Source organism: Candoia aspera, chromosome 4 (genome assembly GCF_035149785.1).
Source record: "Candoia aspera isolate rCanAsp1 chromosome 4, rCanAsp1.hap2, whole genome shotgun sequence".
Classification (NCBI taxonomy): domain Eukaryota; kingdom Metazoa; phylum Chordata; class Lepidosauria; order Squamata; family Boidae; genus Candoia; species Candoia aspera.
The window spans coordinates 85,184,413-85,199,553 of record NC_086156.1 but is presented as its reverse complement, the minus strand read 5'-3'; the positions used below and the strand labels follow the sequence as shown (position 1 = coordinate 85,199,553).

Sequence of the window (15,141 nt, the reverse complement as noted above, 5' to 3'; positions counted from 1 at the left end):
ATTTGATAGCTTTCAGAGCTTCCCCTGACTGTTCTCTGACAGTTAAATAGTCTCATGGCTTGCAAGTCAGTGTTGCTGTTTCCTGCCATTTTTAATTGAGAATCACGTGAAAACTGTATTCTAAAAATGTTGTTATAAGCAAGTAAAATTTGATCCTGCTGAAAACCCCAATGACCTGGGGGGGAGGTGTTGAAAAATCCCGGTCCTTTACTTTTATGATCATCCTGTTTGTTGCTGCTCTTGGCCACCCAAGGTTGTCCACCCCACATGTTGTTTTCCTGAGGGAATATGGGAAGGATAATGGGATATCAAGGAAGAGAGTCCATCTCTTAGAATCTTTGGCCTGGGTCTTTTTATTTGAACACATAGGGTGTTAAGCAACAGAACAATAGGAATTGCAGGCATCTGCTTCTCTGAAGGCTCTGTTTTCTGCCAACCTCACTCCATCTCTTCTGAAGTTCCAAAGCTCTGGAGTCTGCAGGATCCTCATGACGACCTCCTCAAAGGCACTTTGCACCCCAGCCTTCATTTTAGCACTGGCTTCTAGAGGCAGAAACAAAACAGCAAGAGGAGGTGTCTTTTGTCAAATGAAGTACAAATGTCCCAAATCAGCCTTACTGAAGCCATCATCTTCCAGAGAAGTTGGGCTACATTCCCATCAGTCTCAGAAAGCATTGCTGATGGTTAGAGATGATGGGAGTTAATGCACTGGGACGTATTGCTTTGAAGAAAGCTTTCCTGCTAAGTGGCCTGAGCAACACTTTTAGCTCATCTACTTTTAATGGAAAATGGGATAAAAAGTGCTACAAGTATAGTTTTACAAATAAGCATTTAGACCCTGAGCTACTGCAACTCCAGATGGAATACGAAAAAGTTCTTTGAAGAGGATACAGCTAAGCAGAAATCAGACAACATAATGGGCATCTGAGGACTGTGGTCTGGAGCAGTAGGGAGAGAGATGGGGCTTTAACAGAGGAGCATTCATTGTAGGAGGAGGGCCATGATAAGTCTATGGTAGACAAAAATCAAATGGAGTCTGATAGCACCTTTTCTGACTAACACGTTAGAAGGAATACACTTATTAGTTGGAAAAGATGCTACCAGACTTCTACTGATAGGAGAGCAAATAAAGCATCTTGTTGTAAAGTCTTGTTGTATTTCTACAAAAGGTAAATAATCCTGCATCTGGGTCATATTGTTTCAACATTGAGATGATCATATATACCTTCATGCTCCTTGAAGTGCTATTTTGAGGGGGGCAGGGGAATCTATAAATCAATACAAGTGTATCACTACAGTGATGTAAATCTCAGGTTGCCAATGAGATCTTTCTATCTTGTCATATAGCAGCCTTCCCCAGTCTGATGCTCAACAGGCAAGGCTATAATTCCCATCATTCCCAGCCAGCATGTATGGTGGGAGATAGACTGGAAGACCCAGCTAGGGGAAGCCTGATCTAAAGTTACTTCTTGTGGCAGCCAATTTCTGTTTTAGGAAGGCTACAAAAATCTGAATTTTTAGAGAGAGCAATAGAGGTATAGAAAGCTCTTGTTGCTTCCATCTAGGGGTTGTATGGATGTTTTTGGCCCAAATCCTGTATCTCTAGTTCAACCCATTTTTGATCTGATTTTAGAAGCATTAGCTTGACCTTGCAAATGACATTTAAGGAGAATTTCCTTATAAAATGTGTCAAATCACCTCTCTAACCTCCATATAAGGTCTTTATTACTGTCTCTGCAACAGCAGAAAAACATCTGATCTGAAAACAAAATTCAAAGCACATTGCTTAAAAGTTTGCCTCTCATTTCTCTACCTTTTTGATATTTGAATATTCTGATAGTAAGGGGAAATTTAGTTTCAAAAATGTGTGGTCAAAAATAAGTATGTTCCTCAAACTCTCTCAAATGGCTTTGTTCTGGCTGCTAGTTTTTCTTCACCATCTCTGGCAAATCAGGGGGTATCTTTTCCCCACTGAAGGAAAGCATGAAGCACAGAAGAGGTGGGAAAATTTCTTCTTCTGTTAAAAACATGAAGGCTAGCTGCTAGTACTTGATGCATCTGTCTCAGTGTGAATTCCCCAATAACAAATAACTATTTAAAGAAATCAAACTTCTTACAAGGAAATTGTTACATTCCTTTTTTCTTTATCAACAGATGACTTGCTGCATCAGACCAAAAGGCCCATCTCTTTCCGCCATTCCCACAGGGGTCTACCAAAAGCCTCAGGTGAACCCAAAAGAGAGATAGGAGCTGAAGAGAGGCATGTTCCTGAGGGCATGCTGCTATTGTTTGAATATATATACATGCCTCTCAGGAACAGGATGGTACTCTTCAGCTCTTATCCCGCTTTTGGGCTCGCCTGAGGCATTTAGAGAGGTGAATTTTATTTGGACAGTAAACATCATGCTGGTATTGTTTTATGCCAACTCAAGGATGCGAGGACAATGCTTTAACTCAGTGGTGGGGAAAATAAAGTTTATGTTCATTTATGTTGAGAGAGCATGGAACCTGTGGTCCTCTGAGTGTTACATAATGACAACCCCAGTGTCTCTTACTGCTAGTTGTGCTAGTTGGATACACATCTGGAAGACTGTACATCCCCACTTTTGATGTATAGTCATTCATTTCCCAAAAACTTTTCCCAGATATGGTGTCTCAAAAATCTTGCTGCAGCTTAAAAATGCACTAAGACTTTTGGGACAACTGCATGCCCGTACATATATATGTGTGCATATATATATGTATGTATGTATGTACATACGTATTTATTTTGGGGTTAATATTGGTCATTTGGTTATCATTTTTCTTTTCCTTGTTATAGCAATAAAAGCAACACAAAATGAATATAAAGTCTGGCATGGCCATGCCATGACAACACGTAATTTTCCTCACCATGTAACTTTTAGGTCCTGTAAAGTCGAAGTATTTTGTCCTGAGCCCATAGTGAGACAACCTTAAGTCTTCCTTTGTGGTATAAAAATCACATTTTCCCCTTTATTCCAATGCTGTCCAATGGCAGCCTCATGGTGAGTAAAATCTGTTACCTTGGGGGCAAAGACGGTATGTTTGGAGGTGCAGCCATGCCCCCTTCCTCCTGTCAGTAGCCAGCTTCCAGATAGCCCTTTCTCTTCCAGCATTTGCTCTCTCTGTTTGCACTTTGTTCCCGGAGTTTCTTTTAGAACCTGTCCGTCTGTCTGTCTGTCTGTCTCTCACACAAACACCCACCCCTACCTCTGACCCTAACTTCTCTCCAGACTTCTAAAAAGGAGAAGAAAGCAGAACAGAGCTCTATTATTTCATCTGGGGAAGAAGAGGGGACCTATTTGTGTTAATTTACTCCAATGGGCTTTTGAAATAGATACTTATGCAGCAGCCCTTCTTTTCCTGACTGCTGTGTCCAGAAAATAACAAGGAACGTTGAACTGAATGTTTGTTGTTTATTGGCCAGTTTTCCTGTACTGTCCTTTTGGACATTCCTCCTCCTTCTCCACTGCCAGGAACAAGAGTGATTGCCCATCAGCTAGTTCCATTCCCAGGCTCTGTAGGACCTAGCTAGAGGAACAACCCTGGAAATTATTTAATTTTATTTTTATCCCACCTTAATTATTTTTTATAAATAACTCAAGGTGGCGAACATAACTAATACTCCCTCCTCCTATTTTCCCCTCAACAACCCTGTGAAGTGGGTTGGGCTGAGTGAGTGCGACTGGCCCAAGGTCACCCAGCCGGCTTTCGTGCCTAAGGTGGGACTAGAACTCTCGGTCTCTTGGTTTCTAGCCTGTTGCCTTAACCACTGCACCAAACTGCTCTATATCTGTCTCCCTCTTCTGTGGGGTTAAATCTGCCCTGGGGCCTTCCCAAATGTTTCACTATTTTACAGTATCTTGAAAGATGCCCAAATAGGATGTGGGAGAAGGGGCAGGCAAACCAGCCTAGAGAAGCCAGACCAAGTCCTGACGTCAGACCCTTTGCATCCTGGCTGCAAGGCCCTGATTGGTGGATGTTCTCCTGGATAGCTGGGGATTAGCAAAGCCACAGGAAAAAGCCCCCACTCAGCTCACCTGTAAAGAGTGGCTCATTCACAAATCAGGACAGCACCATTAGCAAATCTGATGTCAATCTCCCTCCCACCTAACCCTTACCATTGATATCAGACTTTGGAAGGGGTTAAAATGAGGGTGCTGAGGCTTGGATGGGGAGGTCTGCAAAGACAATGAAACAATGATTTTTGCCATCGTTCTACTTCTGGAAAATCAGCCAGATTATTTGCAGATACTCCTCACATACCTACAAAGAGCATGGAGTGTTTCTGTGCAAACTGCAATCCTTCTCTTTTTTCTACTTCACGATCAATCTGTAGATATGGAGAGAAAACCATTAGGTACTAGATATGGAAAGGGGAATAGGGACGCGGTGGCGCTGCGGGTTAAACCGCTGAGCTGTCGATCGGAAGGTCGGCGGTTCGAAACCGCGCGGCGGGGTGAGCTCCCGTTGTTAATCCCAGCTCCTGCTCACCTAGCAGTTCGAAAACATGCAGATGTGAGTAGATCAATAGGTACCGCTTCGGTGGGAAGGTAACGGCGTTCCGAGTCGTCATGCTGGCCACATGACCCGGAAGTGTCTATGACAACGCCGGCTCCAAGGCTTAGAAACGGAGATGAGCACCGCCCCCTAGAGTCGGACTCGACTGGACTTTACGTCAAGGGAAACCTTTACCTTTACCTATGGAAAGGGGGAGAGGAAGGAAGGAAGGAAGGAAGGAAGGGCTCTCTTCTAGATTGTTAAGATAATCTAACTGGCCTTTTGCCAAAGTTGCCATCTCCCCGGATCTGACAAGGCTTGATAAATTATAATTGTATAGCAATTCCAAACTGCACTGTGCTGGAAAAATAAAAAAGTGAGATGATGATGATATAAATCAAATATAGGATGCTTAATGGATAAGATGTCTTAACTTAAAGGATGGTGGGTGAGCATAGGAAGATCTATGCTACTTTCCATTCTTTATCCTGGTAACTGATATTCTTGCATTTCCATCTTGACATTTTTTTAATTAAAAGGAGCTGGGAATCCACAATGCCCTGCATAATCAAGGGTTCTTGATTCTCTCTGTTTTACTGTATATCTGGTGAAATACTAACAACTGTTATCTCTGTAAAAACACAGTGACTGGTGAATGAGTCAACACTGTCAACAGATCTACAAATGCCTTGTTTTCAAACATAAAAACAAGACAGGCCTGAATCTTGTATCAAGGTTCCAAGTGCTCATAAAGGATGGATTTCCCCCTCCCCACCAATTCTACTTATTGTTCTTTTGAGCCTCTTTTGGGCTCTTTACATTTTCTCCACTGAAAACCTCTGAAAAATGGCATATATACATATTCCCTGGCTAAGCCAGTTCTGATGTTCAGTTCAACATTAGTTCAACATTCAGTTCTAACGGAGGCCTTGGCAGTCCTCAAGCTCTTATCTCGGCCTCTCTGAACAAAAAAGATGAGTGGCAAGATTTCCTGTCAGTCTGAGGGAGGAAATGCACAAAAACTATAGTGCAACTGCTACAGTTCAAAGAAGATGTAAACTTTAGTGTAGTTAAAAAGAAAAAAAAGAAAAAAATGTGATTCCATTCATGTGTGCATAAGACGGCCTCTTCTATTCTTCATCTCCTGTTCAGAAAACGTTAAGGGCTGCCCTTGACCACCAAAATATTGCTTAGTCAACATTGAATACAACTGCTGTGTATGGGCTTCAGAAATATTTTAACTAGATAATGAAAAAATAGTTTTCTTCATGGGAAGGTGGAATTAATAAAAGGGCAAGCCAATCGGCACCACTCATAACTATAAAAAGAAGAGCATAGGTTTCCTGACTGACTTGCTCTTGGGTCGATTAGTGCCATACTAACTTGCTTTCCTTTTATAACTGGTAGAACAGTTTTCCCTGAGCACAAATTAATCCTATTAAATTTAATCCTATTAAAAAAGAATGTATTCTCAAAATATGGCACGTGCACCTAAACTGGATAATCAAATGGGCAGTGAAAGAAGCTCTGGGGATATTGGTTGTTCGTCCATTTTCCTTTGGTCTTGCAACATATCTGAGGCTGACCTTTTTCATTTTGTAGGCTGAGAATCAATTTTAGTTTTGATGTCATGTTATGAAGAACATGATAGTATAAACATAATTAAAGGAAGAAGAAGAAGAATGTGCAAAGGCAAAGAAACGCAGAGCAAAAAACAAAAGTGAACTAGGAATGCAGCAGAGTGCTGGAAGAGCAGCCATACATGTGACCTCCCCAATCTATGACTGCTTTTCTTACTGGGGAGGGGAACGGCCCTGCAGCGAAACAAAACTCCAATGGCTGGCAAAAAACAGAAACCAAAAAAGCAGCCCAAAATGCAGAGTAGGAACAGAGAAGCTGCTGGCTTCAGAAGCAACTTGAACAGATTGCCCATTACATCAGAGCAGGAGAAAGATGGAGAGGTATTGCTCAGGATGCTGAGGTATGAAGGCAGCTGATGCCTCTGGCAAAGCGTAGGAGGCAGGCAACAACAGGGAGCAAACATCCAGCAGGCTTCTGCAGACTGGGACAAGATTCTCCAGTGATTAGGGAGGGAGGGAGGAAGGGAAACTAATTACAGCCAGCCTTCTGAGTCCTGTTGCTTTACCTATGAACAGACTCTGTGTTTCACCTCCACCAGAGGCTGCACACAGTGTGCATTTGCTATCAAGCAACCTAAAATGTGGGAGCATTTTTTAACCTAGGGTATATACATCTCTAATTACTCAGAGGACCATGGTTAGATCACATTGCATGGGAAAGCATTTCTGTTAAAAGGATAGCTCCTTGTGCAATTTAATCTACTTTCTATTTTCTTTATGCACCCCCGAAACACATACTTTCACTCCATAGGCTCCCCTCTGTTTCACTCTCCCTCCTCTCTCTTTTCTGTAGGCCTCTGCACTCCTATTTCTCAGTTTCCTCCTCCCACTTTTTTCTTCATTTATTTCCACAATTCTCTCTGTATCGGTGTTATTCCTTTCGCAACACCTGAAGTTCAGTGTTCAGTCATTCAGTTACTTTCAACACTTTGTGCCCCGAGGGCATCTATTCAGCAAGACTGTCTGTCACAAACTGCTTCTATGAGTTCTTCTAAGTTTCGGCTTGTGTCATCACCAGTAATAGTCGCCTGGCCTCCTTATCTCCCATCAATCTTTTTTGATTGCCTTCAATTTTTCAAAGGTCCTCTCCCATGAGTTTTGCCTTCACATTACATGTCCAAAATATCTCATCTTTAACATTAATATGAGTGTTCCAATGAACAGACTAGTTTTATATCATTTAGTCTTGAATGATTTATTCTTCTTGCAGTCTGAGGTATTCTCATCTTTCTTTTCTAGCACCATAACTCCAAGACCTAACTTTTTCTTAATTCAGCCATTCTAATGATCCAGATTTCACAGCCATATGTTGCATCTAGGGAAGCCACAGCCTTGACAATATGTACCTTTTCTCGTTACTCTGCTTATACATGTGTTAGCAATTCTAATCTCCCACTTATGGATCTCCTAAGTGAAGAGGAGACAGGCGGAGTCCAAACCTTCCTAGCAGCATCCGGCTTTCTGACTTTTCTTAGTTCATATGCCACATAGGAACAGCAGAGCAAGTGTCAATAAGAACCATGGGAGAAAGAACCCTCGCTCCAGTAAATGCTGAGCATTCACACTACTACAGTCTGAACCAAATGTGAATATTATGAGAGCAACTGTGAATCCTGGGATTATTAGCAAACAGGCTGTATGTGGGGGGTGGGGGGTGGGGATGAAGAGAAATCGCTAAGTGAATGAGGACCTTTCAGGAGATCATATCAGTTGTGGAATATGACTGCCACGAATATCTAAGAAATAAGTATATGCCAGCCCTCCTGCTCATTCTGTTTCCTTGATTTAAACTAGGGGGACATATGTGAAGTTCCAGGGCTTCCCCTAGTTGTGGGACACTTGAATGCAGCCCCTGGAGCCCCACAAAAAGTTGCTATCAGATTGCAATTATTAATGTGAAAGAAGGAAAAGAATAACCACTACATAAAGAACGGTATTAAACTGAATTAAATTTAGCTTGTCTCCCTTTCCCCACTAGCTCTCTCCTTTCCCACCCAGTCTGCCACAAAACACCAAGCACAACCCTGCTAAGGGCCTCTAACTCACCTCGTCAATTTTGTTGCCCACCAGCATCTTCACAACATTTTTCTTGGTATAGATCTCCAGCTCCTGCAGCCAGCTTTCCAGGCCCAGAAAAGTGTCTCTCCTGGTAACATCATAAACTGCATGATGGTGTAAAACAAATAGATCCCTTTGTGCTTACACAGAAGAGCATTTCAGTATGGCCGAGAGGGAGAAAAGTTGATCCACTTCTAGCCAGACGACATAAAGTGAATGGGCTGGATGGAACCATGCCTGGTCCTCCTGGGCCTATGAGCCTTCTTGGAATATGTTCCAATCATCCCTAACTATCCACCATCCTTACTGGGTGGGTAGGTCCATAAGATCTGGAGGGATCTAGGTGGGAGGAAGGCTGTTGTGAGTATGTGTAGTATATATGTAGCAAAGGTAAGCACTCCAATGCCTCCCTAACACTTTGGCCTTCAAGTCCCATCAACTATCCAACATGTCTAATGGCAAGGGTGGACGGTAGTTGTGATCGAAAACATTTGGAGGCCACCAGATTCTTTGTCTGTTTGCTGTCCTTGGATTCCTTATCATCCATCACAGCCTAAAAGCGTGTTTTCTTGAGATGTGGAAACACACATGATCATCAAAGCCCAAGAACAGGCTTAACGTTTAAATACACAGATACCCGCACACAGAGGAAAATCTCAAAATTCTCCCCAAATTCAGGAGGAAAATGGAAGATCCTGGCTTCAATTACCTGGGTGATTAGGACCCATAACCCCTGCATCATCATCATCATCCCATCCATGCCAGCCCGCTTCCAAATATGGCCCCTGGGCACCAAGCGCACAGGTTAAGTATACCACATGATGAGAACCAGCTTTTCTTCCCAGGGTGCAACAGAGAAATACAGGACTTCTGTGAATTTCCTCTGAAATTCATCTATAAGCAGAATGTGGGGCTTCTGAGGCCTTCTTCCGTGATTTATTATTTCTTGTGTGGTCTCTCTCTCCCTCCATAAGTGGCCCCTCTGCTTCGAGTCCAATGCAATTCCTTGAGCATTCAAAGGGTAGTATTTTGTGCTGTAACTGAACAAAGGTATTCTTTCCCATGGTGTATGCAGTGGAATTGTAATTATTGCACCAAATAGGGGTTTGTGACTATGAAGGACACACCCACTGCCTGTAATTAGTGTCAAGCCATGAGGACGTCATCCCCACAGGACTAAATCACTTTGGGAACGCTGCAAAAAATTGTAAAAGGGAAATGGAGGACGGAAATATTACAGCCATGTTAAAATACTCTTGGCGGCTTAGCTTGACTTGGACTAAAACCTGAAAGGTTCATCGGCTTTACATCTCCATCAGCACCAACAGAAACATCTTATAAATCAAGCTAAGGGGACTTCAGCTTTCATATCTGAAACGTTTTTAAGTAACACAAAACTCTGCTGAGGGAACAAGCACCGCCAACAAACAACTCAGTGGCGTAGGAGCAAACCCCATCAATTGTTCTTCGAAGGCTGCTGATGCCAGCTACCCTGAGAGGAAAAGATGCACTTCCATTTACCTCCGCCTTAAAGTGTTTGGCTTCAGTGGGGTTAATTGTGTTCATGCCATGCCTGCCACCTACCTAAAATTACACCTTGAGCACCTCGATAATAGCTTGGAGTCAATGTTCGAAATCGCTCCTGCCCTGCTGTGTCCTGCAAAAAAGGAAACAAAGGTGTTTTTTCTTTTCTTTAAAAAAAGGTAATTTAAAACTCTGTTGCACAAGCATAAAAAAAAAAAGTCAAGTTTTGCAAGAAACGAAACTCCCTTCAGATCTTCTCAAGGCTGGGAGGCCCTAAAGCTAAAATCCAAAGTCACAATCTGCACAATCCGCAATCAAGAGCTCCAGGCTTTTATGATAAAACAATAAAAGTTTTCCAGGTTTGACAACGTAACACATGCTTATGAGAAGAGGTGCAACATGTGAAGAAGCAAGACAACTTGCTTAGGAGATATTATGTCAGAGTTACATATGATTTTTGCCCCTGCTTCTTCTCTACAGTTTCAGTTCCAAATATGAATGTGAAACTGATACAGCCGCCTAAGTATCAGGGAAGGCAAGTTCCTGGCTTCAGGATCTGCATTTGATGCCCGGGGGGTTGCGGGGGGCAGAGCTGAGGACTGCACACAGCTTGCTCTGCACATGCAGACACATTTGTACACATAAAGCTTCCCTTTCTGTTCCCCCTCTGAGACCTCAAAGCTCCAACAGTCACAGCCTCCTCTTAGCACACGAGTCAAAGTCTCTACTTAGAGTTGACTAAGACTTTGGCTCTTAGAAAACTCTATGGCTATTGAGTCTTGCAGGAAGAGGCTGGGATTCCTGAGTGGACTTCATGGCTACCCCAGCTTCCTCCTGCAAGACTCAGTAGCCATAGAGTGGTACATTGAAAGGACTCTATGGTCCCAGAGCCTTGCAGCAACTGTGTTGTAGGGAAAGAACAGCAGAGCCAGTTATTAGTTATACTGATGTTTAAGTAACCCAAACCCATACCAATGCACATATGTGCACACCCCAAAACAGCCACCAAGTATTAGGAAGCATAGAAAAATCCACCAGGGATTCGAATAATTAGGAAAAAAAAATTAAAGGGGAGGGGAACCTTAATGGAAAAACTCCCAGGGTTTAATAGCCTAATACGGATTGAGCATGCTGTTACACAGAATCTGGAGTTGCACAATAAGGGCCGCTGTTGATTTTATAAAAAATTACCACTCTCTCACTTGAATCAGGGGGCTTTTTAATATAAAACATCAACTATCAGAGCACACTGGAGCTGTGTACGAGTCACTGCAGCACCGGAGGTTAAGATTAGAAAAAGCACGCTGTTGCTTCTGTTTGAAGATATAACTATCTGGGGACTTCCAGATGAAAGTGCAGATCCGGTTACGGATTGGGAGGACGGCTCCGCTGCCACTTGCAAGGCAGCAAATGTTGTTGCCCAAATGGTTTGTTTTTCTTTCTTGGGGCACCTGCGCTCTCACTGTAGAAAAATCTCCAGCTTATCTGCCTGACAGCTCCTACTTTTCTTCCCTAGCATCCTGGCATGACAGCATCAGTCACTTTGAAGGACAGAGATACAAAACTGGGCGAACCGCACCAATTTATTTATTTTCGAGAGGAAAAAGATGTTTTGATGTGAATCGGGGCAGAATAAAGCTGTTGAGCCCTGCTGACTGGCAATTTTCTGCTTGGCTATGGAGCCAAAGGGCTAGCACCGATTGGCTGGCGGTTCCCTGCATGTAAACATGCTCCAGCCTTGTAGCATCCCAATTTCTGGAAAGGTCTGAAATGATTGGAACAGCCCAGAATAACAGAGAGTGCACTCTGAATTGGAATCTGAAGGGTTTGCAGATGGGAAGACTGGTCATCCCTATGTATGTAATGCAGCTCTAGGGACAGTTTCTGAAATATGTATGCCTAGCATGTATCGAAAGAAAGAATTCTGCTTTTTCATATATCACTGCCTTTCTTTCTTTGCTTAGAAAGAGATTATTTTCCAGGACTGGAAAGGGAGACTGTATTGCTTACCCATATTGCTAGCTGAAGGGGAAGATCCCCAACCACCATCTTCTTCACTTTAAAATCAACACCTGATAACCAAACAGAGACGGGATTTGCAAAATATACCAAGCCATCTGTCCCTGACATGGTACCTGAGAGCAACAATATGCCTGCTTATCAGCTGCCTGGCACTTACCAAAATCTCTGCCCTGCCTAATTGTTTTTAGAGTCTTGCAATAGAGCAAACAAATAGAAAGTAATGCAGCCTTAGGCATAACCTGCATTTCCAACAAGGTCCCCAATTCCCAATTGTATCTGGAGGCATTCTTAAGAAAGCAGTATTGGAGGACTGCAGTCTAGTTCTTTGTTTACTTCATAAATTTATTTTAACTTGAATATTTTTTTCTAAGAATGCTTCTGCAGCTCATGTCTTAGAAAATAAAGGACTGAAGCTACTGATTTGTTTGGAAGCATGCCCTCCTGGTGAATGGATGATTTGTGATTGGCCATGGCTACCATAGCTACCATTTTGTAAGAATGCCCATTACACATTCTCAAAGTCCCACATTGTTCATTAGCTCAACAAGGCTGGGAACCCTTGGGGTAAGCATCAATGTTGGTTTATAGACCAAACATGGTAAGCCAAACCAAATCAAGTCATACTGTGGCTTGGTGATGACGTGTGGACCCTGCTAGAGAAACACCGAAGAAGCTGAACAGCCGTCTAAGCACATCTGGAGAGTAGCAGGTTAGAGAAGGCTGGTGCAGGGCATCTTAGATCAGTTGTTGGAGGTGTGAGTAGGAAATTCTTATCTAATTCATACAATCTGCCAAACCAGACTATGGATAAAATGTCGTTAAAGAAAAGTGCCTTAAACATAATTTGTAATTATGGTTTGTATAAATTTAGTCACCCAAATCCTGATCTAGTCTATATTATCCCAATCTGGATGTTTCTTCTAAAAATCTATGGTTAATTTTCCTTTTCAGATACTAGACACAGTTTTATTGACACACAAGCTAACTTAAAAAGCTGGTAAATCAATACAAGACACCCCCCCTCAATTATTTGCAGTTCTATCACAAATCTTGGATACAAATCTCAATTTCTTGAATGGTAGCTATTTCAGGTTTGGACAAGGTAGTATGCAACAAAACTTGGTTAAAGAGCCAAGTATGAGGGACACTAAATATGTTATGTGCGTGTGTCTTTAACTAAGCTATTTAGCTTAGCTACCGAGATGGGAGGCTGCAACAATCACAGTTTTGTTTTTTCTATGTTTCCCATACATGGACAGGCAGCGTTGCTCACCAATAGTTGGGCTGAGGTATGGCTCAAACTGGTCTTCAGCAAATCTCAGCAAAAGGCTACACAAGGAGACAAAGGGAAAAAAATAGTAAGCCATAAGAAATACTTATCTGCCTTTCTCTCTGGAACAAAGTTCCCAACTCTCTTCCCACTCTGTGACCCTCCTCTTCCCATGCACCTGGATTTCCCCACTGCGCTGTCTCCAACCAACAATAGCTTCAGGGTGGGCAGTGATGCGGCGTCCTTTCGTGCCATGATGAGCCTTATTACCAGATGCACCAGGGAATTTAGCAGAATGAAAACAAGGATGGCACCTCAACATCCAAGCCAAAAATGCTAGAAAGAGGAAGAAGAGGAGGAGTCAGAAGATAGTTCACCACCACCAAGTCCCCCACCTCTTTCTTCAGCAGAAATAATGAATTTTGGTCTGGGAAGACAAATTTGCAGTTTGAGAAGACTTATTTGCAGGTTACAAAAGAGGCTTGTTAGTCCAGAAGAACTCTGTGATGGGACGAAGAATATTTGAATGAACTAAAGATTAAGACTGTTAGAAGTAAAAGGAAGGAATATAAAGTTGATTTATTTGATCAAGGTTAAAACAAGGTATGTTGTTACTTCTGGCAACACTTTATGGACTTTCTGTTGACACCAAGACTGAAAAGATGATGTTTTATGAATTTGTTTATAGGTAAGAGATGTGATATGGGATGAAGAGATAAACATTCATAACTTTAGAGGGGGATGAAGAGTCACTAAATTGTTTATACTTGTGATGAAGGTTGAAAGTCACTTCATTATATATTTATTTTCTCTTTTATTATATTCTTTTCTTCTTTTTCTTGCACTTTTTACTCCTTTCTATTCTCTTTTAAGATTAGTTTGTATTAGATTTTACTATTTTAATCAAAATTCTTAATCAAAATTAAAATAAAAAGAGAGAACACTTATTTGCAGGAAAGATGGGAAGGCAGTGCAGAAGAGGAATCGTTCCTTGAAGACATGCTTTGCAGTCACCAGTTGGTTGTAAAACTAAATTGAACATTGCCTCTTAATTTAGGGGAAAAAAATGAGTTCAGTGGTGAGACAAATATTATATGCGTGCTCAGAGCCTGCTTACAAACCATGCTTGTTTGAACCCAGCCAATTGCGATTTAGTGAAGAAAAGATTGTTAAGCAAACCAATAGCATGTTGTACAAACACAGCTATTATTTTTCAGACCAATCTACACGAAAGATTGTTACAAAGATAAAATGAAAGAGTAAGAACCGCCACGTAGGTCCCTTTAGGCTCCTGGAGGAAAGAAATGAAATAAATGTAAGAAAGAAATACACTTTTAGGGAGTAAGTTCCCCTGAAATCAAACAACTTCCATTGCAGCTAAGTATCTTCCAAATTAAACAGCTGTGACACACAAAAGTACCCATGAACCAAGTACAGTCCAGCCTAATGGGTCACATGAACACTGCCTGTGGGATTAGTTCCTGTTCACTGTGCTGTGCATATTCTGAAAACTGGGTTATCTAAGTGAAAGATGAGTGTTGTGTAAACAGCCCTGCATTTTGTATTGATTGTTCAGGTAGAAGTTGTGACACCCCATCATTTTGCAATGGCCCTTCTAAAAGTGCCGTCAATAGGTTGACAGGCTTGAACATGGCATGTCCAGTTTGAATCAAGAATGGGTGGAGTAATGATCAGCATTTTGGGAGAAAGCTTAACTTGGAACAAGGGTCTCCTCGCCTCAATGTTAGATGTCACTTCTCTGGCCAAGAGGAGCATCAAGGCAAACCTTTTGAGCCTTTTTGTTCCCCCAGCCCACCTTTACACACCTGGAACTAGAGTTTCCCTCCAAAATCGATCCAGAGCACCTGTGGCTTTAAACGGTAAACAAAAAAAATAAATGAATCTGGATTGTGCAACAAACACAGAGGCAACGTGCGTGGGTGTCTATCCACATATATACTATTTCACGATGGGGCCCCGGAGCTGTGCTCTAAATCGGAAGAGAGTTGATCCCAAGTAAGTAATTTGGTGCGAAAGAAAGGGCCCCTAGAGGGAAAAGACCACAAGAGCCCTCTAGGGCGGCCAAGCGCTGCGGGCGCGCCTCTA

At 42.2% G+C, this 15,141-nt stretch overlaps 1 protein-coding gene across 1 annotated transcript; it reads right to left on the bottom strand.

Annotated features, from left to right (window-relative positions):
* Positions 1–347: 347 nt before the first annotated feature.
* Positions 348–15,117, bottom strand: LOC134496676 (ras-related protein Rab-18-B-like). The gene is made up of 8 exons (XM_063302386.1): positions 14,862–15,117; positions 13,214–13,371; positions 13,039–13,094; positions 11,754–11,815; positions 9,804–9,876; positions 8,208–8,323; positions 4,288–4,354; positions 348–543 (listed from the first exon to the last, which is right to left on the bottom strand). Exons 2-8 carry the CDS (start codon positions 13,288–13,290, stop codon positions 374–376), a joined length of 621 nt encoding a protein of 206 aa, XP_063158456.1. The 5' UTR covers positions 13,291–13,371; positions 14,862–15,117; the 3' UTR covers positions 348–373.
* Between the last annotated feature and the right edge of the window lie 24 nt (positions 15,118–15,141).

Coding starts and splice junctions, on each gene's coding strand:
- LOC134496676 (XM_063302386.1), bottom strand. CDS start 13,290: ATGGCACGAAAGGACGCCGCATCACTGCCCACCCTGAAGCTATTGTTG. Junction 13,095..13,213: donor AGCGCAGTGGGGAAATCCAG/GTGCATGGGAAG, acceptor CTCCTTGTGTAG/CCTTTTGCTGAGATTTGCTG. Junction 4,355..8,207: donor TGGGCAACAAAATTGACGAG/GTGAGTTAGAGG, acceptor CCATATCTACAG/ATTGATCGTGAAGTAGAAAA.